Source organism: Diplotaxodon limnothrissa, linkage group LG5 (assembly GCF_057381915.1).
Source record: "Diplotaxodon limnothrissa isolate DT_005_m linkage group LG5, D_limnothrissa_male_GT1.1, whole genome shotgun sequence".
In the NCBI taxonomy this organism is placed as follows: Eukaryota; Metazoa; Chordata; class Actinopteri; order Cichliformes; family Cichlidae; genus Diplotaxodon; species Diplotaxodon limnothrissa.
The window spans coordinates 41,391,441-41,412,221 of NC_140600.1; the positions used below are offsets into that span (position 1 = coordinate 41,391,441).

At 50.5% G+C, this 20,781-nt stretch overlaps 1 protein-coding gene across 1 annotated transcript in view; it reads left to right on the forward strand.

Moving 5' to 3' along the window:
- The window catches only part of grm7 (glutamate metabotropic receptor 7), a 168,379-nt gene that overhangs the window by 34,326 nt on the left and 113,272 nt on the right, over positions 1-20,781 (forward strand). The window contains exon 2 of the mRNA XM_085353623.1: positions 19,613-19,829. Within this exon, the coding sequence (XP_085209749.1) occupies positions 19,613-19,829 (217 nt within the window). The remainder of the gene's footprint in view (positions 1-19,612; positions 19,830-20,781) is intronic.

Here is a 20,781-nt window from a genome sequence, read left to right on the forward strand (position 1 = left end):
ACACACTACACAGCTCACTAGCTGTACCCACACAAAATGGCACTCTGGCCCAGAGCTCACCCTGCTCTGGGCTTAAATACCCTTAATTGCTGATGGGAGTCAGCTGTACAGGAGGGAAAGGTGGCACCTCAGGCAGGAGGTAGTGGGACACGCCCACACAGGCACCCTCAGGAGAGAGAGAGAGGCCCTGCTAGGGCCGTAACAGCGTCATCCTCCTGACCTGCAGCCCCTCCCCAGCCCGACTCTCCGTGCAATATCATCTCTATATTTCTGCGATATCACAGTGATTTATCTTCTGTGCTCAATGCTGTGAATTAATTATAGATCCCAGCCGTGTGTGTCTGTGTGTGTGTTTTCTATCGTTGTTGCTGCGTTGTGTTCAGAGGAATCCTTCAGACAATCTGGTACACCAAGAACGATGGTGCCAGAGCAGCTGAATGTACGTGAACAAACAGGAAAGTCATTGTCAGGCTTTGTGGGTCGTATCCTCTCACGGCTCTACGAGTCGTTACTTTTCTTCACAGTCCTGAGTTTTAAACACATCAACCAACACGTCCTCGACATCCGAAGCCACCTGACCTGAAGTAATGAGCTGACACAGGCCCACAGAGCGTGTGCAGCTTAACAGCTGATTTTGATTTGGTTTCACTCATCATCTAAAGTCTTTTACTCGACTAAATATCGCAAGATTACAGGTTACACACAGATGATTGAGACATAACGTGTAAAAGTTAGAGTTGCTCGTGTGTGCGCTCTCCTCTTCCTCCAACATGTCGACATCGTGTCACGTTCTCACGCTGAGTGAATGGCAGATAACAGCACCGCGTGAATGTCATCCATCACTCAGACGCAGATACCTGCTAATCAGTAACATCGCCTACAAACTGGAGCTCGGCCCTCGTGGACGGTCTGTGGGCACAGTGACCTCACAGCAGCCGTTACTGGTCAGATGATGTCATTAAAAATGCTCCAGCAGCACAAACACGAGGTCCAGTCCAGTGAGCTGATTGGGTGAGGTAATCACTGAAAACGCTGCGTGTATGAGACGTGATTGAACACACCTGGAGTAAAGCAGACAGCTGTCCAGTGTTTCCTGCATGTTCAGGTACATGGAGGCAGACGGCCTCCGTAACATGTCGGGAAGTTTGGCTAATCGAGGTTCTGACACTCCACGCCGCTCGTATCGGCGGCCTGGTTGTTGTGCGATGAACGCGCTCTTTGTAAGTCCGCGTGTGTGCGCGCTAAACAACTGAAATGGAAATGTGATTGCGCTCACGCATGCAGAGAGAACAATCGACACCTTGGTTTGCATAAAGCGCCCTCATTTGTGGATGCGAGCGGCGCCCGTGCTGTTCAGAGCTGCAGGGATAAACGTTCAGAGGCAATTTCACGTGTCAGTCAGCGACTGCAGGTTAGATCCACACAGGAGCTGCAGTGTGTGCATGAACAGTCAGTCGAACTGGAGTGATGAACACACGCAGGATCAACGTGGACCAGGAGAGGAAAAACAATAAAACGGACCATTAAAGTGCAGAAGAAGAATCCGAGAGGATGATCACGGCACCATTTATTTAACAAATCCTGTTTCGTTTTTGTGTGCCAGAATCCTAAATATGAACCCTGGTGTCATCTGCATGAAGTGGCAAAGCTCCACGAGATGTATGTGCACGTGTTTGATAAAATACTTCACCTGTGTTTCCCTCCACATGTTTAATAAGCACCTTTACGTTTCAGTATAAAAACCTAAACAAGAAGACACAGATGCTGAAAACTAAGATGCATATTTGGAAACATAAACAACCTCGTGGTTTGTGTGTCCTCTGGTTCAGCTACGTCCTTTTTTACGAGTTAAAACAAGCAGTTTTATCCACAGCAGGAAGCTCCGCATGTTTGATTTAGCAGAGTTTTATCACCTGAAACAAACTCCTCCCGGGATTAAACCGGCGATCTTACTCTCTGCCATCAGGGGCAGACGGTCCAGACAGAGACAGACGTGAGACGGCTCAATGCAAACAGGCACCGTGATGCCAGGCTGTTCACAGTCATTACAGAACAAAGTCATAGCCTTTAGTTTGTTTATTGAACTGAGACAGACAGAAACATCTGTCCAGCTCCGGCTTTCTCATCTTTTACCGGGGAGTCGATGTGATCCCGGCAGAGAGTGACACTGAGCCTGATATCAGGTGGATTCATCTCAGCGGTGATCCACGTCAGCTGTTGCCTTCCAAAGAGGAGAGGAAATCTGACAGTGTGTACACGGAGAATATGTTTTCTGATTTCATGTCTCTGTAAATGGAAATAAGGGTTTTTTTTATTTGTATGACGACACAAAGCAAACATCACAAAACAAGTTATTACTCGAGTGTTTCTCACACATTTACTTTACCTGGAAAACTCATTTTAGCGTTTTTCTTTTTCAACGTCTGAACAACGACATCTAGATTTATTTTGAAATCCTCTGAAGCATCCTGCTCATTAACAGTAGCAGCTTCCTGTGTGAGTGGGTGATGTCACCAGCTGCAGGCCTGATGTTAATGTTAACCTCGGTCCAGCTGTGCAGGGAGTGACACTCAGTCGTACCTATAAGCAGCAACGCAGCCGCTGTTATAGAGGAGACGCGGAAAAGGCGAAGACAAAAAATGTTGCAGCTGCTGCTGATTCACTGGACTCGTCTCAGTAAATGTGTGTTCGGTGAGATGTGGGAGGTAGTTTGCAGAAACTTCACTTAAATTACGACCACGGCAGGTTCACACAGAACAACAAACTGTGTAATTATTACAAATGACTCGAGGTCCCCACAAAACGCCGCTCCCACATCTTTCAATCAGAAACATCCTGTCGCGACGAGCACTGCTGGATTCTTATTGCAGAGCTGTGGCGTCACGTGATTCTTGAGGCTAAACGATTCAATCACGGGAGTCTGAGTCTCGCCATCTCGTTAGCGGATCCCGAGATGCCCCCAGTGAGAAGGTCTGACCTGCTTTAACAGCTGTGTGGAGGAGCTGATTAGCAGCCACAGCTGGACTAACGTCGTCCTCACGTGTCGTTTCCGCCGTCTGCTGGTTTCAAACTGTGATGAAACATCCTGAGCGGCTCGCCAGAGGCCGGCTGGTCCGAGGCGTGACAGTCCAATTAAAAGGTGAGGAAATACGATGTGTCAGAGGATGTCTGATGCAGGCCCACTCTGACACCCCCACAGCGCTAATAACCAGTCAAAATGTCCGCCTCGCTGCTCTGCCTCCTCGCCCGCCGCGTCGTGGCTGCTCGCCACGTTTCTTCCCGTCACTTTGCTGACACTTCTCCACCTCTGCTTCCTCTTCCTCATCACACAAAGAAAGGCACAAAGATCACCCGAAAAACACCTGAATGTGATTCTTCTTGCACCAGTAAAAATCCTTCTGACTGCAAATAAAGACTCTGACCAATGACACGGCTGCTCTGTGGTCACCTGTACCAACAGGCTGAGCTCCAGTTTACCGGAATAAAGTTCCAGGATTTTAATTGGATGTTGGATATCTGTGTGCTGCTTGATAACAGAGCTAGCTAGCATTAGCTTTCCTTGGTCACTCTGGATACAAAATCACCATGGCAACGACCCAAACAGTAGCACCGAATAACCTCGCATGTTTGATGCTCTGGGTTCTCGTGCTGTAAGGCCGAGTGGTCGTCTCCACCCGATGAGGCGTGGATGAAGGTGTGACGGAGGTCGGCTTCTCTCCGATTATTAAACCCGTCTTTCTGCAGACGCTGGTGTCACTTTGTTGCTGCGTTTGTAGCGTCACCTGATCTCCTGTGGCCCAATCACCTTTGGTTTAGGCTGAGGCCTCAGCTGATTGGGGCTGACGTCTGCGACAGGGACTTCCTGTTTCTGCACAGGAATCAGATTTTTGAACGTGTGTTTTTATTGCATAGATGTGATTATACAGCAGCTGTAATGACGGCGATGTTTCTGTGGGAGATGAAGGAAAAGCTTGTCACTCAGACTCTTCCGACTTTAACTTGATGTCTTTGTTGGTGTCAGAAACACAAAAAACTGAACCCTCAGTGTTCTCGCTGTCTCACCCTTCAGCACCTCCTCTTCCTCCTCCCAGGCCCATCATTTTCTCCTCTTCTACCTTTCTCCATGTCTCCTGCCAGACAGCTAAAAACCAGAGGGAACACTGATAGCAGCCTACGCTGTCGGCACGCCGTTACTAAATTGTCACGTGTCTGAAAGAACGACGGCCGCTGCAGCAGAAACAGTCGTTCAGGCTGCTCGTCGTGTCGGAGCGGAGGCCCGAGGAAACAGACAAGAATGCGAGTTAAAACCTCGGCGTGGATTAAAATCGTGTGACGTTCGGTCCTCACGCAGACGAGCTAAACCACCATTTGAATGAATCCTCTCAGCAGGGCCGTCCTTTCACGTCTCAGAGTACTTTCTGGAGAGGTCCACGCGCTCGTAGGCGGCGATGTCAAACTCGCCCGACAGAATGACAGAATCCTTTCAGTTTCCACCGCCGCGCTGCATAATTGAGCTCCCGATACCGACTGCCAGCATTCGCTGTGTGCCAAACCGGTCGCCAGCACAGCGTCACGGTTTTGTGTGGTGACACGGGGAGGGGTGCAGGTGAGGTGGGCGACAAGCACCAATATTTATTCATGCAGGTAGTTCCACACGGAGCTGGGAAGGAACCGACGAACAAAGGCGACAAACCGCCATTAAAAAAACAAAAACATCCTTAAATTCACTCGTAGCGTCTCCACAGCTGTGAGGAAGTCCGCGTCATGGATCAGAGACACGTGGGAGCAAACCCAGTAAGCCTGCAGAAACCAGTCCGACAAACATCAGTCAGTCAGCGTTTTGCACTTCCTGCTCTCGTTTCGAGTCGGTGTGTATCGGCTGCGTGACGCACACCCACACCTGCATGATTAATAATGATGTACACAAACTGTGCAGGGCTTCGTCTTTAGCTTGTAGCCGTTAGCAGAGCACGGTAAGCAGGAGGAAACCTGTTTCTGTTTTACGTGAAGCTCATTTTTGCTCTCGTGTCACACTTTTTGAAGTCACTCGACCTGAGTTACATTTCGAGTAAGTTTCATCAGCTGAGCCTACGCAGCCATGTCCGCTCACTGCTGTCGTAAAAATGGAGGCGGATCAGAATATGAAACGGGGGTTCGCCCGCGTGTGTTCAGTACGTCTGTGGGAGGAGCCACAGATCGAGCCAAAGTGCAGTGTGCGACTGCACGTGTAGGAAACCTGAAACCAGATTTCATGATTAAACATCATCACCTGTTTGTTCCTGAAGGGGCTGAAAATGAAGCTGCTGCGTGACGAGAGAGACACTCAGCACAAACCTGCAGGAGTCGCGTGCATGTGTTGGAGGCATAAAGCCGCCTCCTGCTGAAGGACGCTGCAGGCAGTGACCGTTTACAGGGGGTTGGATCTGCAGCAGCTCTTCTTTGACTCCAGTCACTCTGCTCCATGTTTCTTGTTTTTTGTCACAATCGGGATGATTTTCCGATGGGCACACGCTCACGTCAGGCTTTAGCTTGTTGAGGATGCATCGATGGCGTGGGGATAAGTGGGGAGGGTGTGATTGTGGATGAAAGCTTGAGTCTTGTGGAAACACTTTGTCTCTTTGTTCGAGCAGACGAGCAGGAAGCAGAATTCTGTAATTCTGCGCTATTATTTTCAGCTGTCTCACGCTGAAGCGCTGCTTCTTGTGACGATGAGGACATGCATGTATGACGTCTGCGACGTCTGCGTGGGTTCATCAGAACGAGTTCAGAGGTCACGCTTCGTCCTTCAGTGAGGAGACCGGAGCTAAGACCGGCCGTGGACCCAAACCAGAGAAACCTCAGGGTTAGCGTGAGCTCACCTCTCAGCATAAACGGGTCACAGGTTAGCCACATGCTAACTAAGCGCGTCACCTTCTTACATGTCTCCTGTTACAAGATTGGAGAGGCTGAAGAGGTGAAAGCGGTGGGCGAGTGACGAGTCTTTAATACGTCTACGGACAAAAACCAAAGACTTTAAAGTCAGCTGGTGAACACGTCACAGCCTGAGGGTTTTCTCAGGTCTTCTGTTTCCTTCTGTATCCATAGAAAGCATTTTATGGTTGTGCTTGTAGTTTTGTAAATCTTTGTAATCTGGTGTTTCTTACAGATTCTTCGTGTTTCTGCTAACACGGTGTCGCTGCTTCCTTCTGTGATATCGGATCCTGTTTCGTTTAGTTGTCGTCTGTCTTATTTCCTTTGTCATGGTCTTAGTGTCAGCTGTGCCCTGGTGTTTCCACGCTGTATCTCCTGTGTCTATTTAAAGATGACGTCTGCACCTGTTCTCTGACTGCCCTCCTGTTGCCCTCCCTTGTGTGGGCTCTGCTGCCTTTTGGTTCCCTGCAGCACCTTAATAAAGAGCCTGGTCTTACAGGTGCACACAGGTGTGCTGCTTTCATTCCAGGGTGTTCAAGCATTTATGGAAGCTGCTGTTTCTTTAGGTCCAGTCTGGATTCGAGCGTCCGTCTGTTTGCTCTCGTGTGCACTGACTCGTGCTCGTGCACATTAATACCCGGCGGTCCTGTAGGAGTCGTCGGGTTGGCGAATCATTTTGCTGCTCTCGCCACAGTTTGAATCAAACGTGGTAAATAGAGTGTCAGTTAAACACAGCAGCGACTCGAGGTGCTTTATACTATAAATAACACAATAACAGACGTCACAAAATAAGCTGTTAATGAAACACCGCCTGGTCTGAGTTGTTAGTCCATCAAAGCGTTTGAATAATGTCCCAAATTTGGTTCTAAGCCAAACATTTTTAGGTGTTATAGAAGGCGAGGTGTAATGGTGCATGGCTGTGAATGTTTTCCTGTGATAAATGCAGACTGAAGCTCGGTTCTCCTCTTCCTCGGCCCCTTAAGCCCATTAGCAGCGAGGCGCTGAACGCTGTGACGCCGACCGATCGGGTATTTCTGGGTTTGGGAGAAGCTGAGTCAGCTGGCTGAGACTGCGTTTCTTTGAAAGACTGGAACATCTCTGCGACGGCACGAACACATTTCTGTCTGAACAGGTTACAGAGCCATAAATATGTGGACTCGTGTGTTTGAGGGCCGACGAGCGGCTGCAGTAAGAACGTCCTGTCCTGTCCCTGTGTAAAACACGCCGTGGCTCTCATTAAAGACACATTCAGGCGCCGCCGGTGTCCTGACCTCTTGTTTTACAAGCTGTCATCCGGTGAAACACGGAAACGACAAATTTAAATGAAGCGTCGTCTCCGCGCGACACCTGCTGCGAGTAGGAGTCCTCATTAATGTATCGCTGACATTAATAGTGATGAAATATTCTGCAGCACCATCTGGCAGGCTGTAAGTCGTGCATCAGAGCGGAGGGACGGCGCTCTAACGTGTTTATTAACGTGACAGCGACACGTATGTTGGAGCGGCTCTCTGACAGGCTGACAGGACGACTCCAACCGTCAACACCGCTCTTACCTCTGCCGGGACAATCTGGCGTCCCGTGGCCCTCGTGGGGCTGCTCCAGCTGCGTCGTGGACCTGATGGTGGTCAGAGAGACCAAACCCGGCCTGAGACATGTCTGCAGTAAGCGAGACGGTGCGCTGCCATCAGAAACACATCCATCGCCCTTTTCTGTGAGCGTGCGGGTTCACACGTCTGACCCGTGACAGGTGGTAAAGAGCACTTATGTATATGTGGGGATTGTTTGCAGGAAGTATCCTGGTCCATTTGATCCCCTCTGGCTCGGGCTGTTTGCCTCCTCTCGCACTGACCCAGCGTTTCACCGCAGCAGTCAGAGGGGGGATGAATAATTTAGCTGTGGTGGGCTGCCTGGCCAGCACCGCCGCCGCTAACCCACATAGCAGCGCTCTCAGTGGGCTGCCATCAGTGTGGGTTTGGCTGGAAGGGACAGACCTGCTGTGACAGCCAGTAAACAATTAATGGTCCTCGTGTGGGGAAAGGCTCTGCTGATAAACCCAGGACTGAGCTGTGGACGCCTTTGTTATAAAAATAACTTCATTCATAGCAGATGGTAGAAACGGTGTTAAGAAATAAAGGAGCAGATAAATGGAGCGAGTCAGCTTTAAGCTGAATGTTTTCATGTTTCTGCTCTTTGAACTTTGAACTTTTGTGTTTGTAACCTGTCGTGTTTTTGTCCACGGGGGAAAATGCGACACGATCACTTTCTGGGTGGCTGAGGACACGCCTCTCTGTTCTCATCAGTGGGGTTAGCAGGAAGTTGAATCAAGTCAGGAGGAGAGGGCGGGACTTCCTGGACCAATCAGCTCGATAAGTGATGAAGACCAGCACCCTGCCCTCCTCCTCCCCCCGAGTCGGGCTGCAGCAGCAGTCGTTAGCAGTAGCTGCAGGCTCTCCTGGCAAATCCTTGCAGCTCAGGCTGAAGCAGAGAAAATGGCCAACACGAGACGTGTTCAGAGCTGACAGGCGAGCGTCGGGCCGAGGCTCGCCATAAATTACCTGCGATTGTGAGAGCCTTACAGATTCAATCTGAGCAGACGGACCAGCGCCGCCTCGCCGGTTAGATATTTATGAGCCGACATCTGCCACGCAGACCGTGAAAACACAGCCGATGCTGGATCAGCTGATCCGTCCCTGATCTCGGAGACGGAGACGATTAACCGCCGGAGTGCGCACACTTCCACCAGCATCAGGGCCTCACAGCTCAGAGCAGGAAATCAATGCTCACTTCCTGTCCTGGTTCTAACTGGAGCGTGACTGTCTGTGATGTCTGGGAGGTTTCCTCGTGACTCAGCTGGTCTCCTGACCATGAAGTGATGATGTCATAACATGTCATTTCATAACGTTTCCTGTTCAGATGCATCTAATTACACTTAAGAAGAAATGAGGCAACGGCGTCAATGACATGAAGGTTCATTCTTGTAGATGTGTGGCGTGGAGGCTCGCTGGCGTCTCCTCGTGTTCCAGTCACCGTGGTTTTCGTGGGGTCGTCTTTTCCCTCCTGCTGCAGCCTGCATGCTGCTCCGGGCTGATCTGAACTTCTCTCAACATTAAGACTCTCAGCTTTCTCCTCGCCCACGACGCAAAGCAAAGAGTCCGCGGGTCAGAGGCTCCTGAGGATCGGCTCGGGGGGCTCGGAGGGTTAGGGAGCTCCTCTGCAAACCTCCGAGCAGCCGCAGGGAAGTGCTCAGCTTCTCCCATCGAGCTGCAGAAAGAAGAGGAGAAATTGACTGCGTGCTCAGTCTGCTCCACCCACGGCACATTTCTACACAAGAAGTGTGGAAAAATATCCCCAAGCTCGAGGCAGCAACCTCGAGAAAGGCACAGATTTACATCTATCTACAACTCACCTGTTTCAGTTATATTAAATTATTATTATTAGGGGCGTGGCCTCTCTGACCGACAGGTGGTTACCGTGCTAACAGACCGAGCGGCTGCAGGGCGGCTGCAGGGCGGCTGAGTGTCGGCGCGGCAACGCGCTGAATGAATGAGAGGTCGTCCTAAACGAGCGTGTGCAGGCGGCGTTGCGGCAGATCGTTGCTGCTCCTGTGCAACGTGATGATTGATATTCAGATGATTGGTGCGTCTGCTGTGCGTGCCCCTCTCTGCTCTCACACTGGCTCGGCAGGTTTTCCATTTACAGCCTGATATAAAATTTATAGCCGCTGAGATCGGATAGTCGCTCTCAGTAACACGGTTAGAGTCTGTGTTCGCTGGACGCCGTGGTAACAGGAGAGGCGGGGTTAAAGAACGCAGGTCTGCTTGTTATCCCACATTTAAAGAAGTGAGCTGAATACGACGACGATGATGATGGTGATGATGGTAAATTAGCTTTAAAGCATCAGACGAACTCCTGGAGCCCGACTCTGACCTGTGGAGTCAGGCTTCACCTGAAGGTCTGCTCACGTGTAACACGGGCGCTGCTTTTAGACGTCTGTGTGGTTGTTTGTGAGCATTTGCTGTTCTTGAGTAAACAGAGTTCCTGGTATCCTGGTGTGTTTCTCCGTCCCCGTGAGCAGGACGAAGCCTGTGATGGCTGAGGCCCCTCCTCTCGCTCTGCATGTTGACGGCAGCACGTTTCAGACTGGAGGTTGTTCCTCCCCGGCTGTAAAGTAAATGTGGAGGAGACGGATTAATAAGCAGTCTTATGGAAATGTGTTCACCCTCGGCTCATTAAAACGTACAGGTGGCCTCGTCGTGTCAGGGCCCCTCACAAACAAACCGACCTCCACCCTCGATCCGGTCTAATAAATGCAGGCGCGGAGCAGGAATCACATTTAGCTGCTTGTTAATGCACCACCTCGGCGCTCCGCGGCCTGCCGAGTGATTAATGCTGAGGCGACGCATTCCTGGGAAACACCTGCTCTCTGTCCAGGTGAGCTGTCGTAGAAGCATCGCGCTATCAGAGCTGCAGCGAGGAGACGCATCCTGCTAATGAAACTGTCCAATTAACTCCAGCAGCGGGAAAGCGTGCTGTCGGGGAACAGTCACACATGGACAGCAGTGAGAGGTGTGGAAACTCACAGGTGGATTAAAGTTTCACCGACTCTGAGTAAACGTTTGAGAGGATTTCCCACACACAGCTCAGGTGGGTTTAAACCATTAGACTACCTCATGCAGGGCGCCGTTTTATTGGATTAGCACAAACCACACTTGTAGCTGCTTGGTACATAATATATCATATATCTGAACGGTTTGTTCAGCACTGAGACCAAAAACTGAGAAACAAGTTCAGCTTGTGAAAGTAAATGGACAGCGTGAGCCTGAAGAACCACAAATCTGTCCAAATACTTGTGTGAAAACGTCTCGTAGTCTGTCTCGGGTAGCGTCGCCGTCGTGTCAGCGATGCGGACAGTTTGCTCTGTGCTGCTGTCACAGGTCAGGATCAGTGAAGCCTAAAGAGGAGAAATCGATAAAAGTGACCTGACGCGGCCGCGGTTCATCCGACGCTCGTGACAAACGGTGCTGTCGGCGATTAACTCGCCACGCAGGCATCATTAGTACATGAAGTTAAGATCATTAAGAGAAGCCAGCGACCAGTCAAATCATGAATGACTGAATGGATGCACATATTTGTTGGTAGTCAACGATTTGACTAAAGCCACAAAGGGCTGCTTTTTATGAAAACAGCACTTAGGAAGAGAAATAAAAGTCGGTTTTTTTCATGTGCGTCCGTCACATCCATGCACTTTTTTCCATGACTTTGATGTTTTGAGGAGCTCGAGTCCTGCAGAGGGCTGTGAGACACGTCCTCTCCCCCTGAAGGTTGAGACTCCCGGTCCAGTAACCTTCTCTCTATGAGCCGATCCGCTCACATTCATCGGCTGCTATTATTATGAGTGCATTCGGTGGATGCAGCAGTTCGTCTTCGTCTCCACCTGCTCCTCTCTGCTGGTATAAATAGATCAGTTGGAGCTCAGCATCTTTCCCGAGCTTCCACAGGGACATTCCTCATTTAACTGCAAGGAATTAGCATATTAGCGCCACTTTAGAGCCAATCCCGGGCCGCAATGCTGCCAAGCCTCGTCCTGCTTCCACAGGAGTGGAGCCAAAGCAGGCGTCCAAGAGAGATGGAGGGAGCGGAGGAGATCAGAGAGCGCCACGTCTTCCATCTTCAGCCAGCTCACACATCCACCCACCGCTCTCCTCTTTCAGCATCCCTCGTCCTCCGCCTCCCCGCGCTGTGATGAGCGGGGAGAACAAAGGCCTGGAATTCCCTGGGATGGAGGAAAGTGGCTGCGGGCGAGCCGCCAGCCTTCACTTTGAGCTGCTTCTGCCCTGCTGGGAGAGGAAGCGGGTCGTTCAGCGCGAGCTTGTTGGGCTCGAAGGTTGATCTGAACGCCGTCTTCATTCTCACGACGCCAGGAGACTTCCTGTTAGCCGCGCACATCTCAACTGTCGCCCCCGCAGCCTCTCAGCGGGCTGCTTCGTGTCTCGTCGGCCTTCAGCTCGGCACAAAGGGAGAGAGCGACTTGAGGGGGATCAGTTTGTGGGCTTCTGCTTTTTAAGGCATCCTCATGGCCTGTCGCTCGCCCTCCTCATCGTCTCCGTGATAAATTAAAAGTATTAATGGGGCCGCTAATGAGGTAATTAGTTTGTTGAATTAATGGTTAGCTAATGTTTTCGTTCCTGACAGCACACCAGGTGGACCCGGTGGGTGGTATTAATATTAAATCTGTGTTTTTGAACATGAAGGAGAGGCCCAGCTGCTGCCTCGCCTCGCAGACACGCTGCTTCCTGATAAACACAAACTTCAGCTGCCAAACGTGGAAAGGGTGAGAACACCGGTCGACCTCTGAAAATGAAAGCACGCAGAAGCATCACGGTGAAGGCAGAGGCTTCACTATCTTCTGTATTTGTTTTAGTTTCCTTCAGTTACTCAATGTGAGCGCGTGCGACAGATGACCCGGGAGGGCGAGCGTGGCGAGCTCGTTTGTGCAAAGACTTTGCAGGTTTGTTCTGAACCACAATGAGCTGCAGTTCTCACCAGAATGACATCATGACTATCAGAAACACAAACGCCAGCTTGTGCGAGCGTGTCGACGCACTTCCTTTAAAGGAGCGACACAAACAGCTTGCATCCTGCTGCTGTGACGCTGCGTTCGTCTTCTGCGTGGACGAGGCCCAAAGCTCTTCCGTGGTCGTTCTCGTCCTTCTCCAACAGGTATTATGTGCCAGCTGGCCCAGCTTCACTAACCCCGCCCCCTCCTGCAGAGCAGGCACACGGATCGCTTCACTGGAGCTGAAAGAGTTTGGACGCCTCAGGCTTTGATTGATTTTAGGACTGAGGAGGATTTGGACTCCTTTGTGCTTGATGAGGTCGGAATGAGCAAGCAGACTGGAAGAAGTTTGGTCTGGGGCGTGTCCTCGGGGCGGATGGCGAGCGCGGGGATTCACGCTCTGTATTAGAAACTGTGCTAAGAGAGAAACGACAGAGAACTGTGTCTTGCATCGTCTCATTTCAGACCCACGTTTCTCAGCCCCGTTCCATCACTCGTGAACCTGCGGCGGGCTGGGGGTGTAATAAGCGGCGACAGGCACGGTACCAGCTTAATGTGTCCTCGGAGCTCGCCTGTCGAGTGAGGCGAGCCACCGAGGGCGGATTCATTGCTGCGAGGAGCAGCTATCTCTGTGAAACACGCCCGGCGCCGAGCCCAGCGACATTTAGAAAGGGCTGCAGAGAGCTGGACGCCGCGGCGAGGGGCGTTTGTGTGAGAGAGCGATACCGAGAGGCTGGAGCTCGTCCACTCACGCTCAAGTGTTTGACTGCTGCTTTTAGCAGAGCGAGGCTGAGTGCAGTCTGCCCGAGCGGCGAAAACAAGATGAATGAACGAGCGGCCGTTTGTCCGTGATTGCTGAATGGGCTCTGGGCAGGCGGCGAGGAGTCGAGCACTCGGGTTTGGCAGAAAGATGTTCAGACGGGAGGAGAGGCTGAGGGGGTGGAGTAAGGCAGAGAGAGCCGAGGGAACATTAAAGTCATCAGTGAGCTCGTGTTTCACCTAAAACACGTGCCGAGTCGTACCTGTGTCTCACCTGTTCAGCCACGCCCCCGAAACTCAGAGCAGCAGAAATAATCAGGTGAAGCTCAGATTCGACGATGATGATTCGATGATATCAGCAAGAACGTCATGAATCAGAGATGCTTCAGACTTATTTATGAGTCGGCACAAACTGCTCTGAATCAGGAAAAACCCTAAACACACAAATAGAAACGATAAAAATGACAAAATGACCAGAGAGCCGCTTCAGCGGGGGTGGAACCGGATCTCGGACGTGACCGCACCCAAACAATGAAGACGCTCAAAGTTTGCTTAGACATTTTTATTGCATCTCGTCATGTTCCCGTGTTTCCATGATCGCCTCGCCCTTATTTTGAAAGTTCCCGTTTACCTGTGAGCAGACTCCTGGTGTCAGACTGTCAGTGGATGATGTTCAGGCTCCGGGCCGTGGCGTCCTGATGTGGACCCTCTGAGGTACTGAAGCCTTCCTCTCAGCCGTCAGCTGGGCTGAGCTCGGCTGGAAGTGTACCATTCAATTAGGTGAGGTCACTGAAAATTTAATTGGCAGCGAGGTCATTATTTCAGCGGCCGCGGACGGCTCGCCTCGCATCCCTCTCCTCCAGAATATTCTTCTTCTAATGACCCACCTCCTCCTCCTCTTCGGTTGTAGGTGACAGCGAGGTGAGGATGGAGGGCGCAGTAGGACAAACGAATTAACAGCATGAGATTAAAGAGAGGAGCATGCCTGATGAATTATGCAAGCACGAGTCCTGACCAGACTTAATGGGGCCGCTGTGTGGAACGAGGCTTTTAATGTGAAAGCATCTGAGGAGTGTGTGTCTTTGCATGAATTAATCAGTTACATTTAAATAAGTGCCGGGTTACGTGTTTCATGAATTAAACACGTTTGGAGCCGAGACCTCGCTCACCTTCAACAGCCCGTGGGCCGATGTCGCCGCCCACCGCCGCTCTCCTGCTCCCGCCATCGAGCCACACACGCTAACATTAACTGAGAGTCCGGTAATCGGTAACATCACCAGATGAGATGCACGCCAACATGGATTCTTCTTGTAGTTGTAGCTGCTGCTGGTTGTTTTCATCTCTTGTGACTTGTGTTTTGGCTCTTTGTGGTCTTTAATGTCTCATGACCTTAGCTGTTGTCTCTTTGCAGTCCTGTTGTGTGTCTTTGTGTCTCGTTTTGGTCTAACATTAGCTTGGGTTGGTGTGATAACGGCGGCACACACAGCGCGGTGTTAAACGGTTTCAAACGCACTCTCTGGTCTGTAGGACGAGGCTCATAAACCATGTGGCGCAGGTACCCCGCTTCCACCTCGCCGGCCTACTTAATCAGAGAAATGTCAGCGCCTTCACTCGCTGCTCCACTTTCATCCACGTTTTTATGGCGCCAAATTAGATCCTCGCTGATGAGGACTTAAAAAAGCCAGCAGGCGGAGAACCGGCAAGAAACAGAGAGGGGCGAGGAAGATTAGAGGAGGGAGAGGAAGAGGAGGATGAAGGGATGGAGGCTGAGTCAGTCGGTCTGTCAGACTCCTGCTGGAGGTGAATCACAGTCAAGCTGAATGCTGATGGTTTACAAATAAAGTGATAATAACAGTGCTCACACACAGACACACACAGTGAGTCAGGAAGTGAAAGTGTTCTGCAGCTCGTTGTTTCTGCTTCATTTAGCCGTCCGTCAGCAGGCTGGAAGAAACAGTGTGTTGATGAATGCGTGCACGGTCCCGTGTGTGTGTGTGTGTGTGTGTTGCCTGATCGCACAAAATGAGCGGCTGTAATGAAATCTGTGATTGCTGCACCGTAGGCGAGCAGGGTCATTGTAATTAAGTGTGATTAGGAGGCAGCGTTTCTCGTTCTCCACCTCTGATTCGCTCACAGAGGGGCGACTGCACCGCCTCTCCTCCCACATATGATACGTGTGCACGAACGTGTGCACGAACGTGTGCACGGGCCTCATACGCCTCGGGTAGAGCGACGGATAAGAAGAGATGTGAAGTGACATGGAAATAACTGTCTTTGCAGCAGACGTGTAGTTAACCCAAGTTTGTGCAGAGAAAACAGAAGGAGGGACTTTTATTTTGAAAAGTCACAATATATAGGGTCTGATTGGCCGCAGTTCTTACAGTTAGCCTCTTAAAATCCACGTTAGCTGATTAGGGGAGGGGCTACCTTTTGTATATACCACTATGGTGACCTGGTGCTCAGCAATTATAGACCTGGAGGTCTTTTTGTTGTCCTCCTCGCTCTGCTCTTTGTAAATTTTATGTCTTGTGTTGTGTTACGTGTGTTTGTCGTGTGTTTGTGTCATTGCATGTCAGACAGCTATGAGCACAAACATGGACGCGTCTGCATTAAAGGTCTGAGACTGAATAAAGAAAGCTAAACCCTGGAAGTAGACTGGCTTTCTCATTTCATCAGAGGTCAAAGGTCGGTGGATTTAGCAGCTGTGTTTTAGGATTATGTTGCTATGCTGCAGTGTGCTGTAAGCAACTGTTTACAGGGATTTAAAGGCAAACTTCCAGGGACTGCGTGACACTGACAGCCCCTCAGCACAGTAACAGCTCTTTGATACTGAAATAACTGAGCTGTGACCAACATGGCTGCAGCTGTTCTTCCTCTCTGCTTTCAAGATCAGGCTTCAAACTTTCCTTTTTGCTAAAGCATATAGTTAGGGCTGGACCAGGTGACCCTGACTCCTCCCTTAGTTATGCTGCAATAGACGTAGGCTGCCGGGGGATTCCCATGATGCACTGGGTGTTTCTTCTTCACTCACTATGTGTTAACAGACCTCTCTGCATTGAATCATATCTGTTATTAACCTCTGTCTCTCTTCCACAGCATGTCTTTATCCTGTCTTCCTTCTCTCACCCCAACCAATCACAGCAGATGGCCCCGCCCCTCCCTGAGCCTGGTTCTGCCGGAGGTTTCTTCCTGTTAAAAGGGAGTTTTTCCTTCCCGCTGTCGCCAAAGTGCTGCTCATAGGGGGTCATATGATTGTTGGGTTTTTCTCTGTATGTGTTATTGCAGGGTCGACCTTACAATATAAAGCACCCTGAGGCGACTGTTGTTGTGATTTGGCGCTGTGTAAATAACATTGAAATGAAATGTGAACAGGAAGTGGAATCATGTAGTGGAGAAAGCAGAGGCATTTTTATCGTCAGCTGGATTTTGAGTGGATACGAGATGTTCCCAGTGATTCGTGGAAATTTAGCCGTCAGATCAAATTATCTCTGAGACCCTCGACGGGGTTCCAGCGTCGCCGCTCTGGGCCTTAAGTAAAGATCATATCCTTCAGCCACAGTCTTTAAAACACAAACGGCTGGCTACAGGAGCCCGCTGGGCCCAATTCAGAAGGATGGATTGTTTTATTTTCAGGGAGAATATCATCTGTTTTACCCTCTAAATGTGCTGTTATCACAGGCACGGCACATCCTGTTGAGACCTGTGAGTGAGGACTGTGTTATCTCGCTGCTGCAGCTCAGGGAAACATGTCGCCTGGTTTTAGCCTGAAATACAGCAGCTCTGTTCATTAGCACGTCGCGAGCTTTTGACTTCCTGTGTTTGTTCCGGGTCTCAGTTTATTTGAGGCCCTTCTCTGTTTGCCGAGAGGCTGCAGAGGATTTTTCTGTCAGTCACAGAAGGATTTGAGTGATGTGGTGTGTTTGTCATGCAGGGACTCTGCTGAGGAACTTTCCAACAACACAGTTTTAGTCTTTAATCATTGGCTTTTGGTCAAGATGACAAAAACCGTACAGACTGATCAGAGGGGAAACCGACAAAACTAACAAATGTTCAAAGTGTTACTGTGAGCAGAGAGAAACATGGCCGACACCAGTGCAGCAGTGACTAAAACACTTTGACCATGACGGCCTTCGCTGTGGTGAGCCGACGATCTCAACGACTGTGACCGCTGATTACTCACAGGCGTCGCCACTATGAGGAGATGCAGCGGCTCCGCCCCGCACCATGACAGAAACCTAACGAGTCGGGCTTGCTGATTTGACGACTGCGTTGGTGCCAGCTGTTGTTGTGTGTGTGGTTTTATTTTGTTGACGAGTGATGTGCTGAGGATCGGTGCAGGGCTTCCCGGAGCATCACACTGATCCACTGACAGCTGTCTGCACGTCCACGGCGAGGGCGAGCTGCTCACACAGGATTCAGTTACTTTTACAAGCAGCAGAGATGTGAGATTCTGGAGGAGATGAAGATCCTCGGCGTGTGACTCTCAGAATAAAACGCTGAAATGGTCAGTCTGAACACGCTGACATGAAACACATCATTTTAGATTCGGTTTGATCTGCTGAGGATGAGCACGCCGCTCAGAGAGAAATCCCTCTGCGTCTGCACGATGACGCTCTCCAGCACGTCCAATGTGCCGATTCAGTTCAGAGAGCCGCCGCTGCAGCAGATGCGGCCCGCTGGGTAATAATGGAGGGTGAAGGAATCTGTCAGAGACGCGAGAACAGCGAGGAGATGGTGACGCTCTCACACTCAAACAGTGTTTAATGGATCTAATTCATGTTCAGCGCTGCCCCGTTTTTAATTAGAAACTCTGGACGGGCCGGACGGCGTGCAGACGGAGCGCGCTCACAAATCTCACATGCTCATAAATGTCTTATTTTTATATGAGGCAAAGATCAAATTCAGCTTCTTCTTCTGATACATTCATGGAAACCTCCATCTGGGGTCTCCGCCGCCTGTTTGTTTTGACCTCTGACCCCCTGGAGGTTCAGGTCTCACACGGAGGCTCGCAGCGGCGCCGTCCTCCCACACAAGCGCTCGTTAATAGACATCAGTGACGAGCAGAAGGTCAGTAAATCCGAGTCCTCTGCCGTCGTCACGGCGCATTAATGTCAGATGGGAATGCCAGCGTGTAGGATCATCGCTGCCTCTGATTGGCTGTTTCGTTTTCCTGTCAGGGCTGCCGATCGATGCTTCAGCTCTCCCGTCATCTCTCTCCTCGCCTCAGAGGCGTGGACCGTCCTCGCCTCCCAGCTCACCTCGCCGTCTCAGATCAATGCTGGCCGAGTTTTATTGAAGCCGGCAGGGGGCGAAGAGGAAGTCCACAGGAAGTCCAGTCATGTTGATGTGATCCATACAAAGCGATTCACACTTCATAATAATCCTTCTTTGTCTTATTCTGGGCCTTGTAACCAGAAGGTCGCCGGTTCGATCCCTGGGCTCTCTGTCCTGGTCGTTGTGTCCCTGGGCAAGACACTTTACCCTACCGCCTTCTGGTGTTGGCCAGAGGGGCCGATGGCGCGATACGGCAGCCTCGCTTCTTTCAGTCTGCCCCAGGGCAGCTGTGGCTACACCTGTAGCTGCCTCCACCAGTGTGTGAATGTGAGAGTGAATGAATAGTGGCATTGTAAAGTGCTATATAAATGCAATCCAATCCATTTGAGCCGTAAAACAAACGTGTTCAGCGCCTCGTTCTGCTCACCTCAGCACCTCATGTTCACAACTCCTGTTCAGACTTCTTCAGTACAAAAACGATCAATAACTCCAGTTTTTATTAGCGGCTGAACAACAGAACCAATCAGCGTTAATATTAATGAGACCTCGTTAACCTGCAGCTCAGGCTGATGAACAGCCGAGCAGCAGAAGGTCCTAAAAGCTCGTGAAAACATCTAAACATGTTAATAAAAGCTTTGAATATTGTAACAGTAATAAAATGTGGTAAAAGTGGTTTTATAACTCTTATTTACATATATATAATTATCACAATGTGACATATACACCATAAAATGTTAAGAAAAGCATGAATTTACTTTATAATTTACCAGCAGATAAATACACATATATGTAATCATTTATAAGGGAACAGTCAAACACGGTCACACCATCTTATCATCAGAGCAACAGGAAAAGCTCACGCCATAAGTGATCACATGACGGCGTCAGGTTGAAGCTTACATGAAGTCGTTTTTCGAGATGACACGTGAACATCTGGCCTGTTTTTATGTTCAGCGTGCGCTCGTGTTGTTTTGGTTCATGCTGCAGACTCATCTCGCCATCATACAGATGTTTATAATAATCACCTGTCCAGTCATTCCCGAAGAATCCTTCTGCGTCACCTCCACGCTCCCCTCCTAACATCCCCTGTTTCCTTCCACTCTCCTCCTGCAGATCCCTCAGATCAGCTACGCCTCCACGGCGCCAGAGCTGAGCGACGACCGGCGGTACGACTTCTTCTCTCGGGTGGTCCCTCCGGACAGCTTCCAGGCTCAGGCCATGGTGGACATCGTCAAGACCATGGGCTGGAACTACGTCTCCACGGTGGCGTCAGAGGGCAGTTACGGCGAGAAGGGCGTGGATGCCTTCATGCAGCTCTCCAGAGAGGCGGGTAAGGTCTGCACGAGCTCGTAATAAGCTGTAAGGTGGGGGTCAGGGGTGGGATTAAAGCGTTGTTTTTACGCTTCTGCATTTAAGACAGGCGTCCAATCAGAGCGGTGTTGTGATGAGGGCGTGAAACTCACGAAGGTTCATTTGCTGCCGTTAGGGCGGGCGTTTGGCGTGACGCTGAGGTCGTCTCTTTGGGCTGCAGGATGAAGGTGTCGCTCGTCAGAAGCAGTTTCGGAGATTCCAGGTTGCTTTCTGACTCCTCACACAGACTCAGGTGTAGTTTAGCCTAAAAATCCAACAAAGGTAAAACATGCTGAACCTGACCAATGGGCTCCTACCACCTGTCGCCTGGAAACGGCGTGCTCAGACAACTGTGGACTGTTGTGGCCTGCAGCAGGTTGGTTTCTCTGGGCTCGCGACACACTCGACCCTGCTTTTACTAACCGTGTGCTGGAGGCGCCGTCAGACACTCGTCCTGCAAACACTGAAGAAGCCGAACAAACTGTTGAGTCAGAGGAGCTGGAGCGGAGTTCATTAGAGCGCGTGGCGCCGCTGATTGCTCTCTGAATAATCTCGCTGACATTTGCAGCCATCTGATGGCTCTTCACAGCCCACCGGTTAGGATGCGTCCTGACATTTATGCTCTGCGTTTTTTAGCGGATTATTAAAGGACGCGGCGCTGACGGGGAGCGTCTTTAACACCAAACAGTTTCCCAATGTTTCTACATGGATGGAGCCCGGGTCATCGATCTGCGCTGGCTTTTGAACGGCGTTCGGATGAAATGAACGGCACAGCGGTCGTCCGGTGTCACCCGAGCAGAACTCGCCCTCTTCATCTGCACAGCCGCCTCCTCTCAGGCTTAATCTCCCACAGCCTCCTGGCTTCAAAGGGAATACAGCAATCAGCGGGAATGAGAAGCCTCTCAGTGCTGTGAGCAGAGAGGTCTGCAGGA